At 34.8% G+C, this 21,663-nt stretch overlaps 1 protein-coding gene across 4 annotated transcripts in view; it reads left to right on the top strand.

The window, feature by feature from the left end:
- The window catches only part of LOC136025915 (F-actin-monooxygenase MICAL3-like), a 109,409-nt gene that overhangs the window by 74,838 nt on the left and 12,908 nt on the right, over nucleotides 1-21,663 (top strand). For 2 of the 4 annotated variants that reach the window (XM_065701981.1, XM_065701983.1), the window contains exon 5: nucleotides 13,417-14,332. In XM_065701981.1, coding sequence (XP_065558053.1) covers nucleotides 13,417-14,332 — 916 coding nt within the window. Of the gene's footprint in view, nucleotides 1-3,465; nucleotides 3,700-6,124; nucleotides 6,666-13,416; nucleotides 14,333-21,663 lie in introns of those variants that run through there. The other 2 variants (XM_065701979.1, XM_065701980.1) reach the window with 2 other exon arrangements.

Raw genomic sequence — 21,663 nt, 5'->3', positions numbered from 1 at the left:
GCACGATTGAGATGCGTGTGGTGTTTGCTGTTCCTGATTCTGATAGTTATGATCTTCCTAGCCCCACAGCAAAAAAAAAAATTGTACATTGCCAATCCCTTGTTCGCACCATGAGATTCCTCCGATAAATTTGCTCACTTGATAAATATATCTGAGTATAAGATCTTCTGCTATTTCTCTGATGACGATATTCATGATTTGATTGTTAAAGAGACTACCAGTTTTATCGCCTTGGTTTCATGGTAACTGGAATAGTCCGTGAAAATTGCTTAAGGGGGTTGCTAAGGCTCTGGAAAAGGAAAAGCGTGCTCTATGTGTCACAACCAGCTTTGATGCTATTGAGATCAAGTTCCAGGCCAAACGGTATTGAAGCATTGCTCGTAAAGGTATATTTATCGCACAGCCAGCCACCGTCAAGAACTATAACCAAAGTATGGATTGTGTTGACCTCCAAACCTCCAAACCAAAGGATTTACCAAACCTTCTATTTTCACCACATGATTAGTACATTACGTTTTGAATCACTAATAAATATTCGCTTTAGCTTCTCTCGAAAATTTGTTTTAACGAAGGAAATGACATTTAAAGGCTCTTTTTTTGCCGATCGGCTAACTTTGCCAAGAAAGAAAAAAAATGAGAGAGATAGAGAAAGAATGCTAGTAGAGATTGCTAATAACTATGATATGTTGAAACTTTTAGCTTATTATACGCATTATTCAAAATCTACAAGTTATACTTTAAACCGTCATCTGGTGGCATATCTTTTTGGTTATTTATTGTTAAAGCTTGTTTTGATTGCCAATTAGTCGGTATTTTCTCCCAATTAGCTGCAAGGTGGCTTATGGTAATTAGAAACTTTGCCAACTTCTCTTGAAGAAGAAGTCAAATAATTAGCAGATAAATTGCTTGTAATAAAGCTATGCAATCCGTTACGTATCAAGTAACTCAAAAATGTATCCTAAGTAGAGTTTTCTCCATTTTCACGTCTGTTTTATAGTCTCTTAGATTTGAGTTTTGTGTATTGCTTTAACAAAAACAACAACTTTCAAAAAAAGGCTTTTCCCTTTAACCGTAGGTTTTCATCAGATTTAAGGAAGGATTTTTTAATTAAACATTTTCGTCGTAACTAGATGTAAGTAAGGAGTGACTTGACCCAGTAGTAACCAAAATTCTTAAAAAAGGATTCTGACTACAATCAGTGCATCAAAAGAATTGGCTTTTATGCTGATTTCAAATATATGAAATTTATTAAGTTTAACGTTACCTATCAAAAGCTCGAGCTTAAGGAACTTTGCCAGATTTTCGAAAAAGGAGGGAAACACCCCAAAGAAGTCAAGTACTCAAGAAGTCAAAAATGACACAACCAAATTTAGATATTAAAGAACCCTACTGTAGAGGTTTCGAGCTCCTATCAGCAAAAATATAGAATTTTGTATTTTTTTGCCAGAAGAAAGATCACGGATGCGTTTTTATTTATTTATTACTTTTTCCCGGGGCGATTGAATCGAACCAACTGTCCTAGAAGTTTGGGAGAGGGCTCACTTGAAGGGTTTGCCAAATGGGTAGAGGAAGGGACAGCCCTCCTCATATACGAGTTAATTTCTGTCCATTGTAGGTTTTAGTGTTGCTTCTTATTTTCAGTTGAAAAAAACTTGGTTTCAACTGAACTTATATGTAGGGACTATCCATTTGACATTTGCAACACACTCATTAACTGATCAAATCATTGTTCGATCCAGAAAAGTAATGGATTTTTTTTAGTTCTAATTAGATTTCAGCGGATCTGATTAGTGTTAGATCTGTTCTTGTCGACCGTAGGTTTGGTTTTTAGGTTATCATCTAACAATGGACAAATCATTTGATAACAGAATAAGTTAGCCGTAAACAGAAAGAAATAAAAAAGACGATAGCTGGAGACAATGAGATCATTAGTGCTGATTTAGAATGATTTACGCTTTGGTCTGGAATTGGTTTGTGAAGATGAATATCAAACGTACATGTTTTGTTAGCTTCTGTCTTTGATTGGCCGAACTAGTTACCAAAAGAAAGTTGTCAGTCTTAACGACGACTTAAACTACGATCATAACAAGCGAATGGTGTCTACTGGTGTCGAAATAAAAAGCCAACATTCTTTGTTCGGTTGAACTGTATCCCGAATTGAACGAGGCATCGAGTTTATTTATAGTTTGTTTGTAATAGAAATATGCAATCTCGCCGCGATAGTAGCTCGTTTCGCTTGCGATAGTTTAGTCGGACCTGCTCCCATACTCAACTTGGCCGAAATAGAATTGGATAAGCGATGCTCTCGAAATTGCCTACGACTGCTACTACCACTGCCAACAACCCATTTCTCTGCCAAGCTGCCTGAAGCCGATACAGCTGTGCAAGCTTCTCCTTACCTATCTATTCAAATTGTCCCTGTTAATCCCCTCCCAAGAAGTTCGAATCTCCTTAAAATGCTTCTTTACCACCTCTCTCCACCTGACTCGGAGAAGGCCCGCTTTTCGTTTGGTCCAAGATAGATGGCCCTAAAGGCCGATCTTCGCAAAACATGTTCTAACCATCTCGAGCTGTCTCTCATTACAGCCCTCGAAAATGGTACGGAACCACATTTTTCGTGCAGCTTATTGTTTGATATACGGCCAGTTAAACTGGTGCTCAAAATTACCTGTTGACAATTTCTCTGGAAAGTATCTGACAAATCTTCCTCCATCTTCCATATCACCCACGTTTCATGCTTGAACCATATCCACGCTTGAACCATACCTGACCACTGTAGCCTCTAATATTATAATCTTGGTTCGCAGATTTATTTTCGTATTCTTCCGAAATTTTATCAACAGTTAAAAACACCCTGGGCCTTGGCTATTCTGCTTTATACATCTTCACTTCATCAACCATCTTTAGCAATAGTGCTACCCAAGGAAGGGAAGCTATCTACTTGATTAATCTTTTCGTTATCCAACGTCACCTCATCAACTTCATTTTTTCTAGTCTAAGCGAGTTAGTCTTTTGAACATTAATTTTCAAATTTATTTTGTACTCTGCAATCTCAAAGCCCCTAAAGTTTATTCATTTTGCCATATTTTTTATCTAGGGTACTCAACTCATCTGCGGAATGTGAACCTAGGAAAGTTTGACCTCCCCCTTTATTATATGCTCTCCCTTAAGATAATCCCGCCGCACAATCAATGCTTATTCTGCATTATCTAATTCTAGGAGAGTTTTACGCCACAGGAGAATCTTACGACAATCCTAAATAATTTTATTGGAATTTATTTTTTATCGAATGATAAGATTGTTTATGTCAGTAAGTATGACTCAGTCTGTATCCATGAGGCATTTGTTGAATGTTCGCTTTAGAAAAGGAAGTTTCCAATTACGCCATTGCTGATGGTTTCCAAGACTCTTTTGAGAGCGGATGACGACATGATAATCTTGCTGAAAAGACTTATAAGATAAATTAGTATTCTTGGGATCGGCTTCATACGAGCCTTGCCCTTATGGAAATTGAAACTTGTTTGAAAAGTTGCAAATATTTATTAGTTCAAATTATTCTTTTAACATGTGTACTAGTGAGACTCTGTGAAAGTTGAATAAGAAACTTGTTGTGAAGTAGCGGTGAAAGTGTTATTGTTTTAGTGCTATTTTATCTTGACATAAAGCACAATTCGTAGCTTAGAACCAATATTGCCTAGAGTTATTACAAAAAACAACTTTCTTTCACTTTTGAAATTATGGAAAAGGGGTTTCGCATTTTAGCTATTAAAGTGAAGATCTCTTGAGTAGATTTTCTTATTTTACAAATTGCGGCTAATAAAATTTTGGGCCCATTTTAAAGACCACTTTTAATCAAAGTAAACACACAAGGAACCTCAATTGAGGCTCCAAAATAGGTATCATTTAAGGAGCTGAATCGTGGCGGTTTTTAACTGAATTTTTACGTTCCTAGGTTTATTTACCTAAATTAAAAGACTTATTTCACTTAAGTGGTTGTTGGTGAAATATGTTAAAACATGTTTTATATTTTTAAATGGCTATGTTTAGGCCATTTCAGCTGTGATACCCCTAGAAAAGAGCTTGCGCTAGGCTCCTTGACGCTAATGCTTCCTGAATACTAGTTACCAAAAAGCAAACTCATTCTCTACAGATGACAAGAATTAATTTTTCAATCAGATTTTACTTGCTAAGCAAAAACACAATACAACTTCCTCCATGAGTTAGCACTTTAACCGGAAGATCTTTCAAATTCACTTGCCCCATAAATTTGCCCTGGATATCAAATTATTAAAGTGTAAGGCAAAAAAAAACTCAAAGGAAAAAAATTTGGTTCCCAGATAAGCCAAGTTATAGTAAAGAAAAATAATAAATAGATTTTGTTTTTGCTGTTCAAGGTGGCGCCTAATTTTTCTTTATGGGGTTTTCGGCAATCTCGATTCTAATGGTGTGTTCTTTTCATTTCAATCCGAAAAGACCTTTTTCTAGGGGGTTTTAGATTATTTTTAGAAATTCCTGTAAGTTAGTTTTGAAAATAACATTTTGCTATCAAGACTAATTGAAATCATAGTTGCAATATGTGAATCGGCTACAAAATGGCAATTTTCCTGCCAAATAGTTTTTTTTATGCGATTTAAATTTTTGGTTACTTTGGGTCGTGTTTCGGTTTTTACTAGGTGGCAGCTATTGCTGGAACCATTGATATGGATATACAATCGATATGAAGAATAATTTTTAGACCAACGTCATTTCAGTCATAAGAGATTAGATAAATGAATTGGATATAATTGGCCCTTTTTTGCTTCAGGGTTGAGTTTAGCCTGAAATTTCCTTCTCGATCCATTTATTCACTGATCTTTAATCTATAATTGAGCTGTTTTGAAAAATTTTAAGGATTTGAAAGTCAATGGCTGAAAGTCTTAGATCCAATCTAAATTGATATCAAAATTTAGAAAACGATTTTGAGATAACATTTAAAGTTTATGTATCAAAGTTTAAATTTATTAAAAATTAAATTAAACTATTAAAATTTAAGGATTTTATAGTCAATGGCTGAAAGTCTTAAATCCAATCTAAATTTATATCAAACTTTTGAAAACAATTTTGAGATAACATTTAAAATTTATGTATCAAAATTTAAATTTATTAAAAATTAAATTAAACTATTAAAAATTTAAGGATTTTATAGTCAATGGCTGAAAGTCTTAAATCCAATCTAAACTAATATCAAGATTTAGAAAACAATCTTACAATAACATTTAAAATTTATGTATCAAAATTTAAATTTATTAAAAATTAAATAAAATTATTAAAAATTTAAGGATTTGATAGTCAATGGCTGAAAGTCTTAGATCCAATCCAAATTGAAATCAAGATTTAGAAAACAATTTTGAGATAGCATTTAAAACTTATGTATCAAAATTTAAATTTATGAAAAATTAAATTTAATTATTAAAAATTTAAGGATGTGATAGTCAATGGCTGAAAGTCTTAGATCCAATCTAAATTGATATCAAAATTTAGAAAACAATTCTGAGGTAACATGTAAAATTTATATTTCAAAAGTACGTGTTGATGTTTGGGTACATTACCATTCTGTAATGTCTGCTTTATTTTGAGAATAAAAAGCACAATACCATTGTGTGGTTATTCTTGTTTGGTCTGTTTTTACCAAATATTTACACAGCCCTAGGTAAAACAACTTAGATAATCCGAATATTCTATTATTTGTAGGAAGTAAAAGACGAGTTGTTTTTTTTACAAAATTATTCATTGTGCTTACAAATATCCTTTAATATGTTTTACCTATTACGTGACTGCAGGGATTTATTTATTCCTTGAATTAAGGTCGTAGACAGGATGAGAATGCCTGAAATATATTGAATAAAATATGCCAAAATTGATTAAAAAAATACACAAAAAGCGTGACATTTTAGCTTAAATGTCATTCCTTTTTCTAAAAGAAAAATCAAGGGGCTCCCCACTTTCCATTACACGGTTTACATCCTTGAACGCCACATGTGCCATAGCAGTTCCGTCACGCTTGGCACAGTTCCGCTATACTTGGCACGTTCCACCTGATGTGTATGATTTCTGAAAGTGGGCAACCCCTCGGAAAAAATACGTAGCTCGTCAAAAGTTGAAGTCAGTTGATCTTTCAAAAAACAACAAATCAGAAGAAAAATAAAGTTGTTTTTTGTGTTTATTAAACTAGTCGAATAATGACAATATCAAGTTTGTTCAACTGTGCTGGAAAGCAAATTGAGCCAGTTGATGATGCATCCAGACCATATCAACAACGAAGAGCTATATTGCCGCAGAGAGGAACTACTGACCCCTTAACAGCGCCTTCTTCATTAGATGAAATATGTCCTTCTACCCTACCTCCGTTAAGAAGGGGTAGTCCTAATCTTGACAAACAGATTGCTTTGAGATCATCTAGGAATCTGCTTTCATTGAGTGGTACACTTAGGAAAAGTCAATCCCTTATTAGATCAGCAAGTCTTCGAATTTCGAGAACTAACGTGTTTCTCCAATCAGCTGCTTCAAGATTAAGTATTAGATCTTTTCGCGAGGGAAGATCTGGAGGAAAGACAGATGCGAACAGTCAGTATCGCCTACGGTATGGGAGTAAATTAGTTCCTCGCGAGAAATTTAGGGAGTTAAAGGTAAATTTCTATGTTTGCAGCTTTAACCTCTAACTTGTTTTTTTTCGAAAGTTTTTGCCTTTAATTTGTATATTCCAAGGAAATAGTACTTAACATTTGTGGAATAAAGATGAACCCATTTCAAAGAGAATGCATCTGACTTGTGTCAAACGTAGAACAAGCCTGAATGAACATTTTTTAAGGCCGTTTGATACCATATAGGATCACTCTATCTCGTCCATTCTATAATTATTTAGTTTGTCTGGCAAAAGTATTCAGAACTGGTTGGGCGGTCTTGCCATAACTTGTAAAGCCTTCAATAAGAGATTGAAAAAAAAAATTAGAAAACTAAAGCCGGTGTCTACTTTCCTGGTAATCCTAGAAAAACCGTTTAACTTCTGTTTTATGTACGGAAGGTAGGTTGAGATACATCATTAAAAAGCCTCAATTTATCCTTTTTGATTGAACGGAGCAGGATTTTGCTGTTAAAATTCAGAAAAGGACAGTCCCTAACCATATTCTAGTATACCCGCTTGGAAAATATTAAAAATCAGCTCAATAGAAGCATCATTGAATAATTTGACAGCTTTGGAAGTTTCCTGTTCTGTTGACTACCTTGATTGAAATCTTTGCCGACACAGGATGCATATTCTTTATTATGTATGTACATCAAATAGTCATTTTTTTGCTTGACAATTAATAGGAGATTATAGGTCTTCTTTGTTCTAAAAAGTAGTCTCTCCCTAGCTTTTCGAACTGTTGACGTGTTTAAGATCCCCTCGTTTTTTTCCCAAAACTGCCTTGGAAGCTCTTTGTGGTGTTGAGAAATTCTGCTAATGAGCCCTTTCCCTTCAGACTATCAACTGACATTGGAACTCGCAAAATGACATTCATTGTATTGAACGTCCTTCAGATAAGAATGTACCGTAATTAAACTAAACATTTGTTGTTTTAAATATTATTGTAATTTATAAAGTTAAAATGAACTTGTAATGTTTGGTTGTTCAAGTACCGTGACCAGGGCTGTATCCCATGGGGAGGTGATACCCAGTTTCCTCCCCCTCTCGAAATTTTTGTTTGGACCGTAAGAAAATGACAAAGATGCACATACAAAATTCTATTGTGTTTCTTTATTTTTTTTTTTTGTAACCCCCTGACTGCTTGTCAGTCTGCCTTGGGTACTTTACCTCAGTTGGTTTGAAAGTGTCCCTCGTTTGGTGCCTGTAAAAGGATTGTAAAAGTATTTTCGATCTGGATGACCTCCTTTTTGTTGTGTGTTTTTTTTTTTTCCTTTTTGCTTTTGTCTCTTTTTTCTCCTTATGTTCCGGCCATGAAGCTTTGTGGGAGGCAGGGGTATTAGATGTTTGCTGTGTTTATAGTGTTTTATTTATCTATAAATTTTATCTTGACACAATTTTAGTCTTAATAGTTCTTCGAGAAAAGAAGTCAAATGCTTCCAAAATCTTGGAAAAAGCTTGGTGGTTCTGCTTATTCCTCTAAAAACATATTTAATGCCTGTGGTCCTTGCTGTTTCACGCTTTACTTAAATCTTTATTTTGTTTAGGATGAAAGCTTGGAGATGATTGGTACATATAAATCAGAGATTTTTTGCTAAACCAGGTCAGTGTGTAGTTAGGTCTTTGCATGCGGTGATGGTAGATGCTGATGTAGATGTAGATGATTTACCCTTCTAATATTGTTTTGGTTTTGGACTGTTAATTTTACACGTTGGCCTGGTTTGTTGATATCCATTTTCTCAAGCAAGATAAATGTGTTTTCAGTTTTGAAACTAATACTTCGTACTTAACAGTAACATTTTGTATTCTTAATGAAACTTAAGGCTTCTGTATTTGACTTTCATATAGACCTATAATTTTATGATTAGTGGCTTCCCCCCCCACCCTGTTTAACTCAATTTGTGTGGTTTTCTCATGTCCGTTACTTTAAATATGCAAAATTTCTGTTATGGCCAGTTTTTGCTCAACATCTTCTTTTTAGAAACAACTTCTCACTTAATACACGCCAGCTCCACTGACCATTTGGGTCAGTGGTGGTTTTATACACCCCCCCCCCTCTTCACGACTTGGATGTTTAGTTTTCGATCAGCCTGTGAGTTTGTCGTGGAAAACAAGGAATTTCTATTTTCCAGAAAGACTTGTAAACTTCCCATGGGTTTTAAAATAAAATTAATTGGCCAGGATGTTCTTTTAGCAATATATAGGGGTAAGCAAGTGGTGTTATGCAGGAAAGAGGTGCTCCTGCTTAACACTCCCACTGAGACTATCTGGAATTTTTCCTTTTACTGTATAATTAACTCTCTCCAGGTCGTTCTTTGTAAACCGCAAAACAAGCTTTTTGTACTGTACTAATAGTATCGAGCGAGATAAACTATGGATATCAATAAATAGTAAAATTGTGAAGTATCTACTCTTCATTGCTGCGTTTGACTTGATTTACAATGAAAACATGGTAGATTGTGGTGAGAGACAGCTCAAGCCACAAGAAACAGTTGCATTTTACTGTTATGCTTGTGGAACTTAATTAGTAAAATTTATGTCGTTAATATTTCAAGTTCTGATTCCAGCAAACCTGCCAACTTCTCATTTTTCTGAAGTGGCAGCGCTCATCATGAATTTAATCGGATCCGGAAAGTGCGGTTCGAACTCAATTTCTAAGGTTGTAATTTAAATAAATATAAGGGGATTCAGTATCTTGAAATAATTTTGCAAGCCTCAGCGTCGGTTGACAGTCTCAAAGACAAAGGTTTCATCAGCAAATTTTCGTAGAGGACTAGCCACCTTCGAGAGCTATTGAGAATCTGGAGTTGGACTATGAAATACGATTCAAAGGACGGGGAAATTTTGTGTCCTCTTTGTCGGGAAAGGTTTTTAACCAGAGTGGGTAGCTCCAAGATGAACTCTCAAAGCTGCCGAAGTCTTCAAATGGCATCCCTTTTGAGCTGATTTTTAGCGTTTTCTTAGCAGTTATGCTGCAACGTTTTTTAGGGACTGCACTTTCGTGAATTTAAAAAGAAATTTCTATGCCTTTTAATCGAAAAAACAAATTTTGCGCTTTCTAATGGTATAAGTTTCATTAAAACTGAATGTCTCGATCTCCTACCCAACACGGGACAGGGTCGATGGTTTTTAAGGTTCATGCGAAACTAGGTGTCATCATTCAGTTTTTGGTCGTTTACTCAAATCTCTTGTCCAAGCTCTACAAGATATGGAAGACCACTCAATTAATTCTAAATAGTTTTGTCAGTTTTTTTAATGGACGAGATAGGGTGATCCTGTAATTATTTAATCCCCTTAAGGTGGCTAGGCCAGGCGTTACGATGGAGGGCTATAGATAGCCAAACGGTTTTCTTCTTGGCGATCCAACTGGGGCTAATCGAAAAACAATGCATTCCTGAATTGGGTTTGAAGGATTTTGAGAATGCCCTTGAAGGAAATTGGAATTTCACGAAAGGGGTAAAGAGTGAAGCTTTGGATTAGATTAGAGGAGGGGGGGCTTCTGCAGCTTTATTGGTCCCAGGTGGCTTGGTGCTGCAATAATTTGCTATTAAAGCCTTTAGTAGTAGTGTGCCTTCTAAAAGAAAAGTATCAGTTGAATGTGTTTTCTTAGAGGCTTTGTCGTCATAAGTAGCATTTTTATATTGTAGCCCTTCTGATCTTTAGCTCTTTCCCTGAAGCTTGCGCTTATGAGCTGGAGGTAGTTAATTCCTCTGTAAATGCTGAACAGTTATTTTAAAGTCCACTTTTAATCAAAGCAAACGCACAAGGAGCCCCAATTGAGGCTCCAAAATGGATATCATTTAATGAGCTGAAGCGTGGCGGTTTTAAACTGAATTTTTACATTCCTAGGTTTATTTATCTAAATTAAAAGACTTATTTTAGTTAAGTGATCGTTGATGAAATACATTAGAGGATGTTTTATATTTTTGAATGGCTATGTTTAGGCCATTTCAGGTTTGATACCCCTAGAAAAGAGCTTGCACCAGCCTCCTCGGCGCTAATGCTTCCTGAATGCTAGTTACCAAAAAGCAAACTCATTCTCTACACCTGACAAGAATTAATTTTTTAATCAGAGTTTACATGCTAAGCAAAAACACATTACAAGTTCATCCGTGAGTTAGCACTTTAACCGGAAGATCTTTCAAAGTCATTTGCCCCATAAATTTGCCCTGGATATCAAAGTATTAAAGTGTAAGGCAAACAAAACCCCAAAGGAAAAAAAAACTTGGCTCCTAGATAAGCCAAGTCATAGTAAAGAAAAATAATAATAAATAGATTTTGTTGTTGTTGTTCATGGTGGCGACTGTAAGTTTTCTTTATAGGGTTTTCGACAATGTCGATTCTAGTGGTGTGTCGTTTTCGTTTCAATCCGAAAAGAACTTTTTCAGGAGGTTTCAGATTATTTTTAGAAATTCCTATAAGTTAGTTTTTAGAATAACATTTTGCTATCAAGACTAATCGAAATCATAGTTACGATTTGTGAATCAGCATACTGGCAGCCCTTCTGATCTTTAGCTCTTTCCCTGAAGCTTGCGCTTATGGACTGGAGGTAGTCAATTCCTCTGGAAATGCTGAACAGTTATTGACATATGTATTGTTTTTAGAGCTGAGTAGAGGAATATCTAAAGATTTACCTTGCTGGAAGAAGCATGATGCAATTTGACCTTAAAACGCAAATTGACTTGAAAAATTTCAAAATAATAATAAAATAATAAAGACGAATAACCCGAAAATTTGATGCTTCAGGGAATTTGAAGCCTTAAAGTATCGCCCTATCTCATCCATTATATATATATTTTTTTTTTTTTAGCTTATATGGCCAAACTATTTAGAATTGATTCGGTGATCTTGGCAAAACTAGGCAAAGATATCCGAATAAGCAAGGGAAGTCTAAAAGCCGACTCCTACTTTCCAAAAATCTAAGAAAGACCATTTGACTTGTCCCGTTTTGTGCTGAAGATAGAGATATTCAGTTTTAATGAAATTTTCATCATTGGAAAGCGTGAATTTTGTTTTGTCGATGAATCCGGGCAGGGAATTCTTTTTGAAGTTCAGGAAAGGGTAGTCCCTAAAAATGTTCTTGCACACCTGCTAGGAAAACGCTAAAAATACACTCAAAGGAAGTATCATTTGAGTAATTTGGTAGCTTTGGGAGTACCCTGTTGTGGTTCCCGCTATGATTGAAAACCTTGCCAATACACGGGGCGCAGCATCTGTTAGTCTTTTCAATCCAATTTCAAAAAGAAAGAAAACGATAAAAATGGGGCTTTTAAAGGTAAGTGAAAAAACTGATGACTTCATTTGAAAATAAAATACTTCAGTATTTTCATTTTGCCTTTAAAAACCCCATTTAGTGATCTTTTTCTTTCTGACAGGCCAAAGTGGTTTAAGAAATTATCAAATTTCAATGTCAAACCACATATTCTCAGCAGCTCTTGGTGGTGGCTAGTCCCATTGGAGAATTCGCTCATTTGACTCTATCAAAGCGACCAAGTTTCGATATAACGGGAGCTTGTAATAAACAGAATGGATATCGGAAAGGAAGAGAAAAAGCATCAACTCGGAAAGTCAAAATTTTTCTACGGCCAAGTATGTGCTAATCCCGTAGTAGTGCAGTGGATTGACCTCTGTTCGGTAATACAGGGCAAGGAGTTCAATCCAAGCTGCCACAAGGCTGGGCCACGGGCTTGCTACCTGCATCTATTAAAAACACCCAATATTTAAAACTTTGACTATGTTGTCGACGCCTTATTCCATTAGTGGCTCTGGAGGATCTTTATCCTATCTTTAATTATGTATTGTATCAGTGTTTCTTCTTCTCTGTGGAATTTTCTTGGTCACGAAACTTTAGTTGAATTTAATTTGAATTTTGGGGTAGATTTAGGACAGTTTGGCTTTGATAGAGCCATTCCAACTTCTATATAAACATTTGTAACCTCGTTTTACTAGGAGTTCACCATCTTGAATTACATGTTAACCCAATTTTTTGTGTATTCTCCTTAAGGTTTAGGATATTGATGTTCCTTGTTATATAACATGAAATGGATGTCAACTGTATATTTAACAACTGAAAACATCGTGTGGTTTTGGGATAACTAAGAGCTTTTTTAGTTTTTGTCAATGTTTGTATGTAAAGAATTATTTAATTGTATTTGCAAATAGTTCGTTTATAATTGTATAAAAACTGTAATATTTCTATTTAAAGAATTATAGCCTAAAAAGCAGTTTTTTCCCTATTTCTTCTTTCACCTCAAGATCAAAGAGTGAATACCGGAGCTGGTGTCGACAAAAGAAAAAACACAACGCCATCTAGCGTTCAAGTTTCTCGGAATTTTCAAAAGCTTCATGATTATGTTTATGTCAGAAACTGAGATCAGACTCTTATTACTATACTAATTTTGCCTTTTACAATAATTACGCTAGTTTTGCTTTGTTATTACACTGACAAAATGCCAAGAAACGCCAAATGCTAGATGGCGCTTGTGATTTTGTTTTCAACACCAGCGCCAGTTCCCACTCTTGTAAGCTAGCCATACTTTTTGCTCTAGATATACTGTTACCCCCTAAGGGTAATATATGTGTGTACTTATTATTATATAAACTAGAACTTCTCAATCGGTACAACTTGGCGTATCTTGGACGGTAAGCGGCACCCCACGTTTTATTAAGTACATCTGTCATTTCCATCACATCTACCTAAGTATTTGAAATTTGATGAGGTTAATAGTGAGCTGATCTTGCGATTTCTTTTCCAGATATTTTCCAGAGAGTTTAATATGACACAAGATAGGTCTGCATCATCGCTTCGTCTGACAGATAACTGTAATACATGTAAACTTCCCGTATTCTTGGCAGAGCGTTTAAAAATTGGATCAAAACTTTTCCACCGAATATGTTTTAAATGTGCAAGATGTGCTGCACAACTTACCCCAGGGAATCAATATGAAACGGAAAACGGGGAACATTGTTGTGAAGTATGCCCCGATGAGGAGGGTTCTTTAACCTCTAGCATAACGAGTTTAAGTCCTAATATTTCTTCTCTTAAAATTTCAGAAATTCTTGATAGTGATGCATCTGTTGATAAAATTCAAGAAGAAAAATCGAAACGTATTGAAAGATTCCCGTCTAGTGTACAAAGTTTGATATCACGTTTTGATACACAAGCTGCAAGGAGTGCGTTTTTCACTAACGAGCTTCGTTCCCGATTCGAAGAAATGCCACCGAATGCTAAAGAAGAAAAAGAAGATGAAATTAATTCAGTTTCAGAAAAAGCTTTTGATTCCATAAAAGAAAATGAACAGCCCGTATCTACAAACGGAATTCCAGAATCTCAACCAAAGCTTGAAAGTACCACCGATATCTCAATAATCCATCAAAGACATTCACCTTGTAATCCCTTTGAGGAAGAAGAAGGACAACCAAGTAGTGTATCAGGTTTATGTAGTTCTAACATGGAGGATGATGGTGCAGAACCTAGTGTCATTAATAGTAGTGCTGTAGAGAAAGAAGACGTAGTTAGTGAATTAGAAATAGATAACAAAAGTGATGTGGATAGTTTACATTCCGAAGATGTTGATCTCAGCGCACAGGACATGCACAATGTAGATCTGCCATTTGTAGCAGAGGTAGGAGATGATGTTCAGACAGGTAGTGCTGATAAGACTCCAATCGGTATGTCCCACTCTTTTCTTTATTTATTTTTCACTTGTGTTCATATACATCATTTCTTGAGGTCGGTATATTTCACTAGAAATATGCTTATCCCTTTGTTCTGTAATTTCCCAGAGGTCAAATTTTTTTTGGGATTTATTTTTGTTTGTGTTTTGCAGTCAAACTATTTGTGGTCTTTGTAAATTTAAAGTTGTATATAAATATTACCCCCTTTCTTGCATATAAAGTGATTCGTGTTTTTCACCTTTGTTTTTCTTTTTATGTACGAATAACAAAAGAGTTTAAAAATAAATTATTTTGTTAAATCAGCTAAATAATATCCAAAAGTTTTGTTTGAAATATTTTTTACCAGAGCAAGCTCTATCCAAATAGATATCATTTACGACATCAAGGTAATTTCTATTTGTCCGACCGTCTCACAGATAGTGTCGTAAGGACACAGTTTGAGTAGTGTTGCCAGTGTCGGACTGTAGTGCAGTGTAACCTTGCTCTCTATAGCCTAGCTGCCATTCCTAAATATCCCACGACAAAAAAAAAAAACAACCTATTCTAATGAACAAAATGATATACATCTCTTTGAAATATACATTTATGTTACTATTTATTGTTCTTTTTGGGAATCATGGTTGTGTAAGAGTGTTCTATTAGTAAAAATCAAAAGGAGTTCAAATCCAAACAAAAGAGTAAAAGGGGTAGGGCAGACGTTAAAAAGGAGGATATATCTTCCAAAAGGAGGATGTCTAGTAACCCGGGACTTGAGTAGGCTGAAAGCACCTCCGTGGACCTTTATTTAAGGTGTAGATTTTAAAGTTTTAATATTTTAAACATTTTTTCCAAGTTCATGGAAAGTCGGTGTCATGGGGAAGGGGTGGGAGTAGCTGACATGAAAAGAGGCATTGATTTCTACTATATATCTATTTTGAATGTTCGATTCACCTAGTGTGCCTGTTTTCCTATTTTTACCACACCATAGCCACACTTGTGGATTAAAGCAAAATTATGCACGATTGCAGAATCAATAATTTACTTTGGGGAAATTTTTCAGCGGAGGGGGATACATCTAGCACCCAAAAATCGTGTCTTTTGGCCAAACGAAAACAGGATATCTGTGAACGTGGTTTGAAGTGTTCATATGAAACGATATAAAGGAAAAGGGACTTCATGAGAAGAATTAGGAGGCCAAACTCTGAGCAGATTCCTGTGGAGGAGTGCCGTGCACATCTCTATTTAGCGCATCACCAGTAATTTAGGGTTTTGCGAATGTAGCACCAATAATACGTTATTTGTTGAGTCGGGCTATGTTCAACTTTCAAGTGTAATTATTATGATTGATCAGCCTGCATGAATGGTTCAGATAGGTTCGTTTGAAATTTCAATGCCCCACTAGCAGCGACTAAGAAAAAGAAAGAATTAAGAAGACACATAACTGCTTCTCATACGGAAAACTGATTTTCCTTGTTGATCAAGATGGGGAATGGTAATTCACTTTAATGGGGTTTTCTGATATAATGATTCAAATGGTTCAGTTTTCATTCCCAATAACTTTTTTGTGGCATTTCAGGCTATTTTTTGAAATTAACTTAAAATTTGTTTTCGCAACAAGCTTTTATTATTAAGATTAGTCGACATAATAGTTACTTAAATCAACTTCAAATGATAGTTCTTTCTTGTATGGCTTTTTTCTTTAAAGCAGGTTTTTAAATTTTCAGTTACGTTGGACTAGGGTTTAGTCTTTATTAGGTTACCCCAAAGTGACTAAAAACTATGGGTGCCTAGAAGATTTCCTACCTGTGTCCTCAATCCAACAAGAGAGTACAAAATGCTTGGGAACAGATTAGTGCAGATATAGGCTATTCAAAACAAGTTCTTGTTATTAGAATTTTAGCCTTGTCATAAGTGTGATGCTCATATCAACGAACACGGATCATTCGTAGTGTAGGCTGGTATATCACAGGTATGACTATATTGTAATACGGGAATTAGAAAAAGCCTGGGGGGCCAGTGCAACTTTTTGGGGTGTCTTTTCATTGAAAAGGCTTTTGGTATTTTCATTGGAAAGTTTGTAAAAAATGACAACTTAGCCCCTCCCTAGATATTGGAAAATTACATTTTTCCCCCTCCTCTAAATTTGTATGAATTGACGCTGCTCGCCTTCATGAAATAGTAGGCCCTATTGACTAATAGTCGTAGATTACTGACCAATAAATCAAAAATTTGTAAATTAAAACACATTTGTTTTAACGATGGTATTGTTGAATTTAAGTTCTATCTTAAGTCCCTACCTCAAGGCTTATGTTTACAGGAATATTTATTTAGCAAGGTTATCACAACTAAAGTTGCGTAGGTACTATAAGATAGTGAAAATTATCAACATAATTAAACAATGCACTGTTTACGTCGGAAGTGTCTTGACTAATTTTTTTTCTGCCCTAAGATAAGTAAATAAGCAAATATATTATAAACATTAAGTAAGTACATATATTAGTAATCAGTATTAGTAATCCAATATTTTATTAATATTATATATTTATAATATTATATTATATATTATAATTGTGTTGCGAGAGCAACACTTTGGTTTTGTCCCGTTTTTTTTTTTTTTTTTTTTTTTTTTTTTTTCTATGCCACCGATCTCTGCTTATTCCTAGAAACTGGTAAGGGTCTAAACTGTGCGGTTTTTACGGAAAGTGTGGACCTCAGGCCGGATTGATGAATATGACATTACATTTTGGAAAGCTCTGCAGAACTCTTGCCTGGGGACAAAAAGGAGGGTTTTTGCTTGTCCACGAGCCAGAGCCTATGGTGTGCGAAGTGAAGTGGAGTTATATAGCCTATGTCAGAGAGGAGTATATGAAGTTGTGCAGCCAAGCTTTCGTTTCATCAAACCATGTTTTTGCTTTCGAGTGGAAAGCTCCGTTCTAGCAGGCAAGCAGGCAGGCACCACTTTCAAATTGAAGATAGAAATTTGAAATTTAAAACTACTCGCCTTCATCAAATAGTATTGACTAATAGTCATAAATTAGTGACCAATAAATCAAAAATTTATAAATTAAAACGCATTTGTTTTAACTATGGTATTGTGGGATTTAAGTTCTACCTTTGTTTGGCTTATGTTTACAGGAATGTTAATTTATCAAGGTTATCACAATTAAGATTGCATAGGTACTATAAGATAATGAAAATTATCAACATAATTAAACAATGCACTGTTTACATCGGAAGTGTCTTGACTAATTTTTTTGCCCTAAGATAAGTAAATAAGCAAATATATACGTATATTACGTAAATATATTAAGTACGTATATTAGTAACTAGTATAACTAATAAAATATTTATTAATATTAATATTGTATGTATATATATATATATATATATATATATATATATATATATATATATATATATATATATATATATATATATATATATATATACGTATATTACAAATTATATTTTATTAACAAAATAATTACATCCAAAAGAGGTACTTGTATCAGAAAAGGGTAATAGGAAGATTAATCTCCCTCTTTTGGTGTCCCAAGAAGAATACTTTGGAACAGGTAGCCTATAACTCTATATATTTTACTTGATTTTTTAGTTGCTTCCAACTTATAAGATACTTACATTCAATATTTAACATTAAAAAAAAAGGAATTAAATGGTACTTTTAAAAGGGGATATCTTTAAGAGGATATGTTCACTTTAATAGATCTCTCCGATTCTTCACTTCCTGACTTTTTGACAAAAAAGGAACTACAGCTGTTTTTTGCTTCCAGATGTATTTGAGATATGTGGGGTGTAGGACAAAAAAGGATAAAAGAAAGAATACTCTGCGCCTTTGGAGGTCCCTGGAAGAATGCTTTGAAATGGATGTAACCCCATAAATTTGTGCTTATTTTTTAGTTATTACCGATATATAAACTACTTGTATTCTAATATTTAATATGAAAAAGATGTGAAGTGGTAATAGAAAAAAAACTTTAAGAGGATATTCCGGGGATCTGTCTGATTCTTCAATTTTTGAAAAAAAAGGCACCTTGTCTGTTTCGAGCTTTCAGATGTATTTGAAATAGGCAGGGTGTGGGGGGGGGATAGAGAAGCATAAGAGGATCTCAATCTCCCCCTTTGGGAGTCCCAGGAAGATTGCTTTACCCTAATATTTTATTAAGTATTAGACACTTATCTTCAGATTGGGCTCTATAGTCATATATTGCAATATTTCTTGAATAAAGAAATATTTCGATCTTTGAACAAAAATATATCTTAGATGATATGTTCTCCAATCTCTTAACATGTTCCTGCAACACAAGTGAGAAGATGTGCTGGCGGCAGCAGGATATTTAAGCAAACGTCCTGCTTTCAAGAATTATGCGTCAATTTTGTCGTTCTTGGTATTAGGTCAATAGTGACCGAAACTCTAAAAAATGGAATTTTTATACCAATAGTTACATCAAAAGAATCGTATTTTTATGCTGATTTTAAGTATATAAATTTTATCAAGTTTAGTCTTACCCATCAAGAGTTACGAGCCTGAGAAAATTTGTCTTATTTTAGAAAATAGGAGGGAACACTCCCTAAAAGTCATAGGATCTTATCGAAAACCACACCATCGCATTCAGCGTATCAGAGAATCCCACTGTAGAAGTTTCAAGCTCCTATCTACAAAAATGTGGAATTTCGCATTTTTTGCCAGAAGACAAATCACGGATGCGTTTTTTTTTTTTTTTTTTTTTTTTTTTTTTTTTTTTTTTTTTTTTTTTTTTTTTTTTTTTTTTCAGGGGTGACCGTATCGACTCAGTGGTCCTAAAATGTCGCAAGAGGGCTCATTCTAACGGCAATTAAAAGTTCTAGTGCCCTCTTTAAGTGATTAAAAAATTGAGGGCACCTAGGCCCCCTTCCACGCTCATTTTTTCCCTAAAGTCACCAGATCAAAATTCTGAGATAGCCATTTTATTCACCATAGTCGAAAAACCTAATAACTATGTCTTTGGGGACGACTTACTCTCCCACAGTCCCCGTGAGAGGGGCTACAAGTTACAAACTTTGACCAGTGTTTACGCATAGTAATGGTTATTGGGAAATGTACAGACCTTTTCAGGGGATTTTTTTGGTTTGAGGGGGGAAGTTGAGGGGGGTTACGTGAGAGGATCTTTCTATGGAGGAATTTGCACGGGGGAAGAGAATTTCAATGAAGGGAGGCAGGATTTTCTAGCATTATTTAAAATAAACAATGAAAAAACTAAATTTGAAATGTTTTTTTAAACTGAAAGTAAGGAGCAGCATTAAAACTTAAAACGAACAGAAATTATTACGCATATGAGAGGTTCATCTCCTCCCAATACCTCGCTCTTTACGCTAAAGTATTTATAGTAATTTCAACTATTTATTCTACGGCCCTTGTGATTCAGGGGTCATTCTTAAGGAATTGAGACAAAACTTAAGCTTTAGTGTAAAGAGCGAGTCATTGAAGAGAGGGTAAACCCCCTCACATACGTGATAAAAACATACGAATATAGAAGCTTGTTACGTAAGATAATTCGTAAGCTATGTAATATTTTTACTAATGAAAACGTTCTTAAAAAATTAGAATTTCTAGTTGCCTTTTTAAGTTATCTAAAAATTGGAGGGCAACTAGGCCTCATCCCCCACTCCTTTTTTTCTCAAAATCTTCCAATTAAAACTTTGAGAAAGCCATTTAGCCAAACAAAATTAATATGCAAATTTCGTTTCAATTATTTATGCGCGGAGAGCCAAAATCAAAACATGTATTAATCCAAAAACGTTCAGAAATAAAATAAAAAAAGCAAGTTTTTTTAACTGAAAGTAAGGAGCGACATTAAAACTTAAAACGAACAGAAATTACTCCGTATATGTAATGGGATTTTCCTCCTCAACTCCCCGCTTTTTACGCTAAAGTTTTTCACTGTTTCAGAAAATAGAGTTAAGAGAAGAGTTAAACTTTAGCGTAAAGGGGCGTTCAGGAGGAAAATCCCCTTACATATATGGAGTAATCTCTGTTCGTTTTAAGTTTTAATGTCGCTCCTTACTTTAAGTTAAAAGAAAAATTTGTTTTTTTTTATTTAATTTCTGAACGTGCCGATAACTTGAAATGTTTTTTTTCGGATCGTCCTCTACGCATGTTTTATGCGAATGAAAAATTGTCTTTATAGCAACACCTTTATGCAATGAAAGACGTTCTTGCAGTGCATTCAAGTATCTTTTATGCTCTTTAAATGCATTTGAATGTGACGTCATTCGCGTGATTTTTTGTTCAAATTAAAGCTCTAAAGTAATGGTTCCCAACCGATTTTGGGCCATACCCCACCTAGGCATTTCACACTCACCCGCCCGACACAAAAATAATCCACCGGTCCTTTTCCATAATAACTTATGCACAATTATACATGTAAATTCTATTAATAAAACCCAATTTATGCAAATGCCTGGCTTCCTTTTGGCTTTCAGGGGCAATTTTAAGTCTTACGCCCTCAGCCAAATTTAATAAGAGCAAAATAAAGAATTAAGTTGTGGTGGATAAAAGATTTTGTTGTATTTACTTAATATAACAAAAATTGTCTTGAATCAGATAAAAACTGATGAAAGGAAATGATTGAAACACACGGAAAACATTAGCCAATACAATTTTAATTTCAATTTCTTTGTTACTCGTGGGATTGAACTCGGAAACCATAAATTGTGATTTTCGCTTTCGAAGAAGCTGTCCACAAACTTTTCAGTGGAAAATTATAATGATTGATTTGGCCTTTTTCAGGGTTTTTTAAAAATATTTTTAAAAATCTTTCAAATAATATTTTGGTTAATTCCGCACTCAGTCACACACCGAGACAAATTGCAGACTGGGAAGTCTGCAACTTGTTATTTAGTGTTACAATTTGTCTTAATGTTGCAATTTGTGTTGGAGCTATTAGGTATACGTTGCATTGACATAACGAAGAAACACATTATACAGGTTATTTATGGGACTATCAGAAGTGAGTGTAATGTGTGTAACTCAATACATTCCCTCTAATGTCTTATTAGGTATTAGACACTTATCCTCAAGATTTCCCTAATACTTTGGGATCTATATTCATATTGTAATATTCTTGAACAAGGGAATAGTGGGTTTGATCTACGAACGAAGATCAAACTGTTGCCTCCAGATCAAACCGTTGCCCCCAGATCAAACATGTGCCCATAGAAGTACCGAGGACGTCGACAACGATCTCCACTTGTCCAGAGAGCGGAGACCTGACAGGTAAGAGTGGAGGTCTGACAGGCGAAAAGGTCCCCCATTCTCAAGACATTACCATGAAGTTGCAATCGAACCT

The sequence above is a fragment of the Artemia franciscana genome, chromosome 4 (assembly GCF_032884065.1).
Source record: "Artemia franciscana chromosome 4, ASM3288406v1, whole genome shotgun sequence".
NCBI lineage: Eukaryota > Metazoa > Arthropoda > Branchiopoda > Anostraca > Artemiidae > Artemia > Artemia franciscana.
Note: the sequence above shows the minus strand (reverse complement) of the source record. Positions and strands in the feature narration are given on the sequence as shown.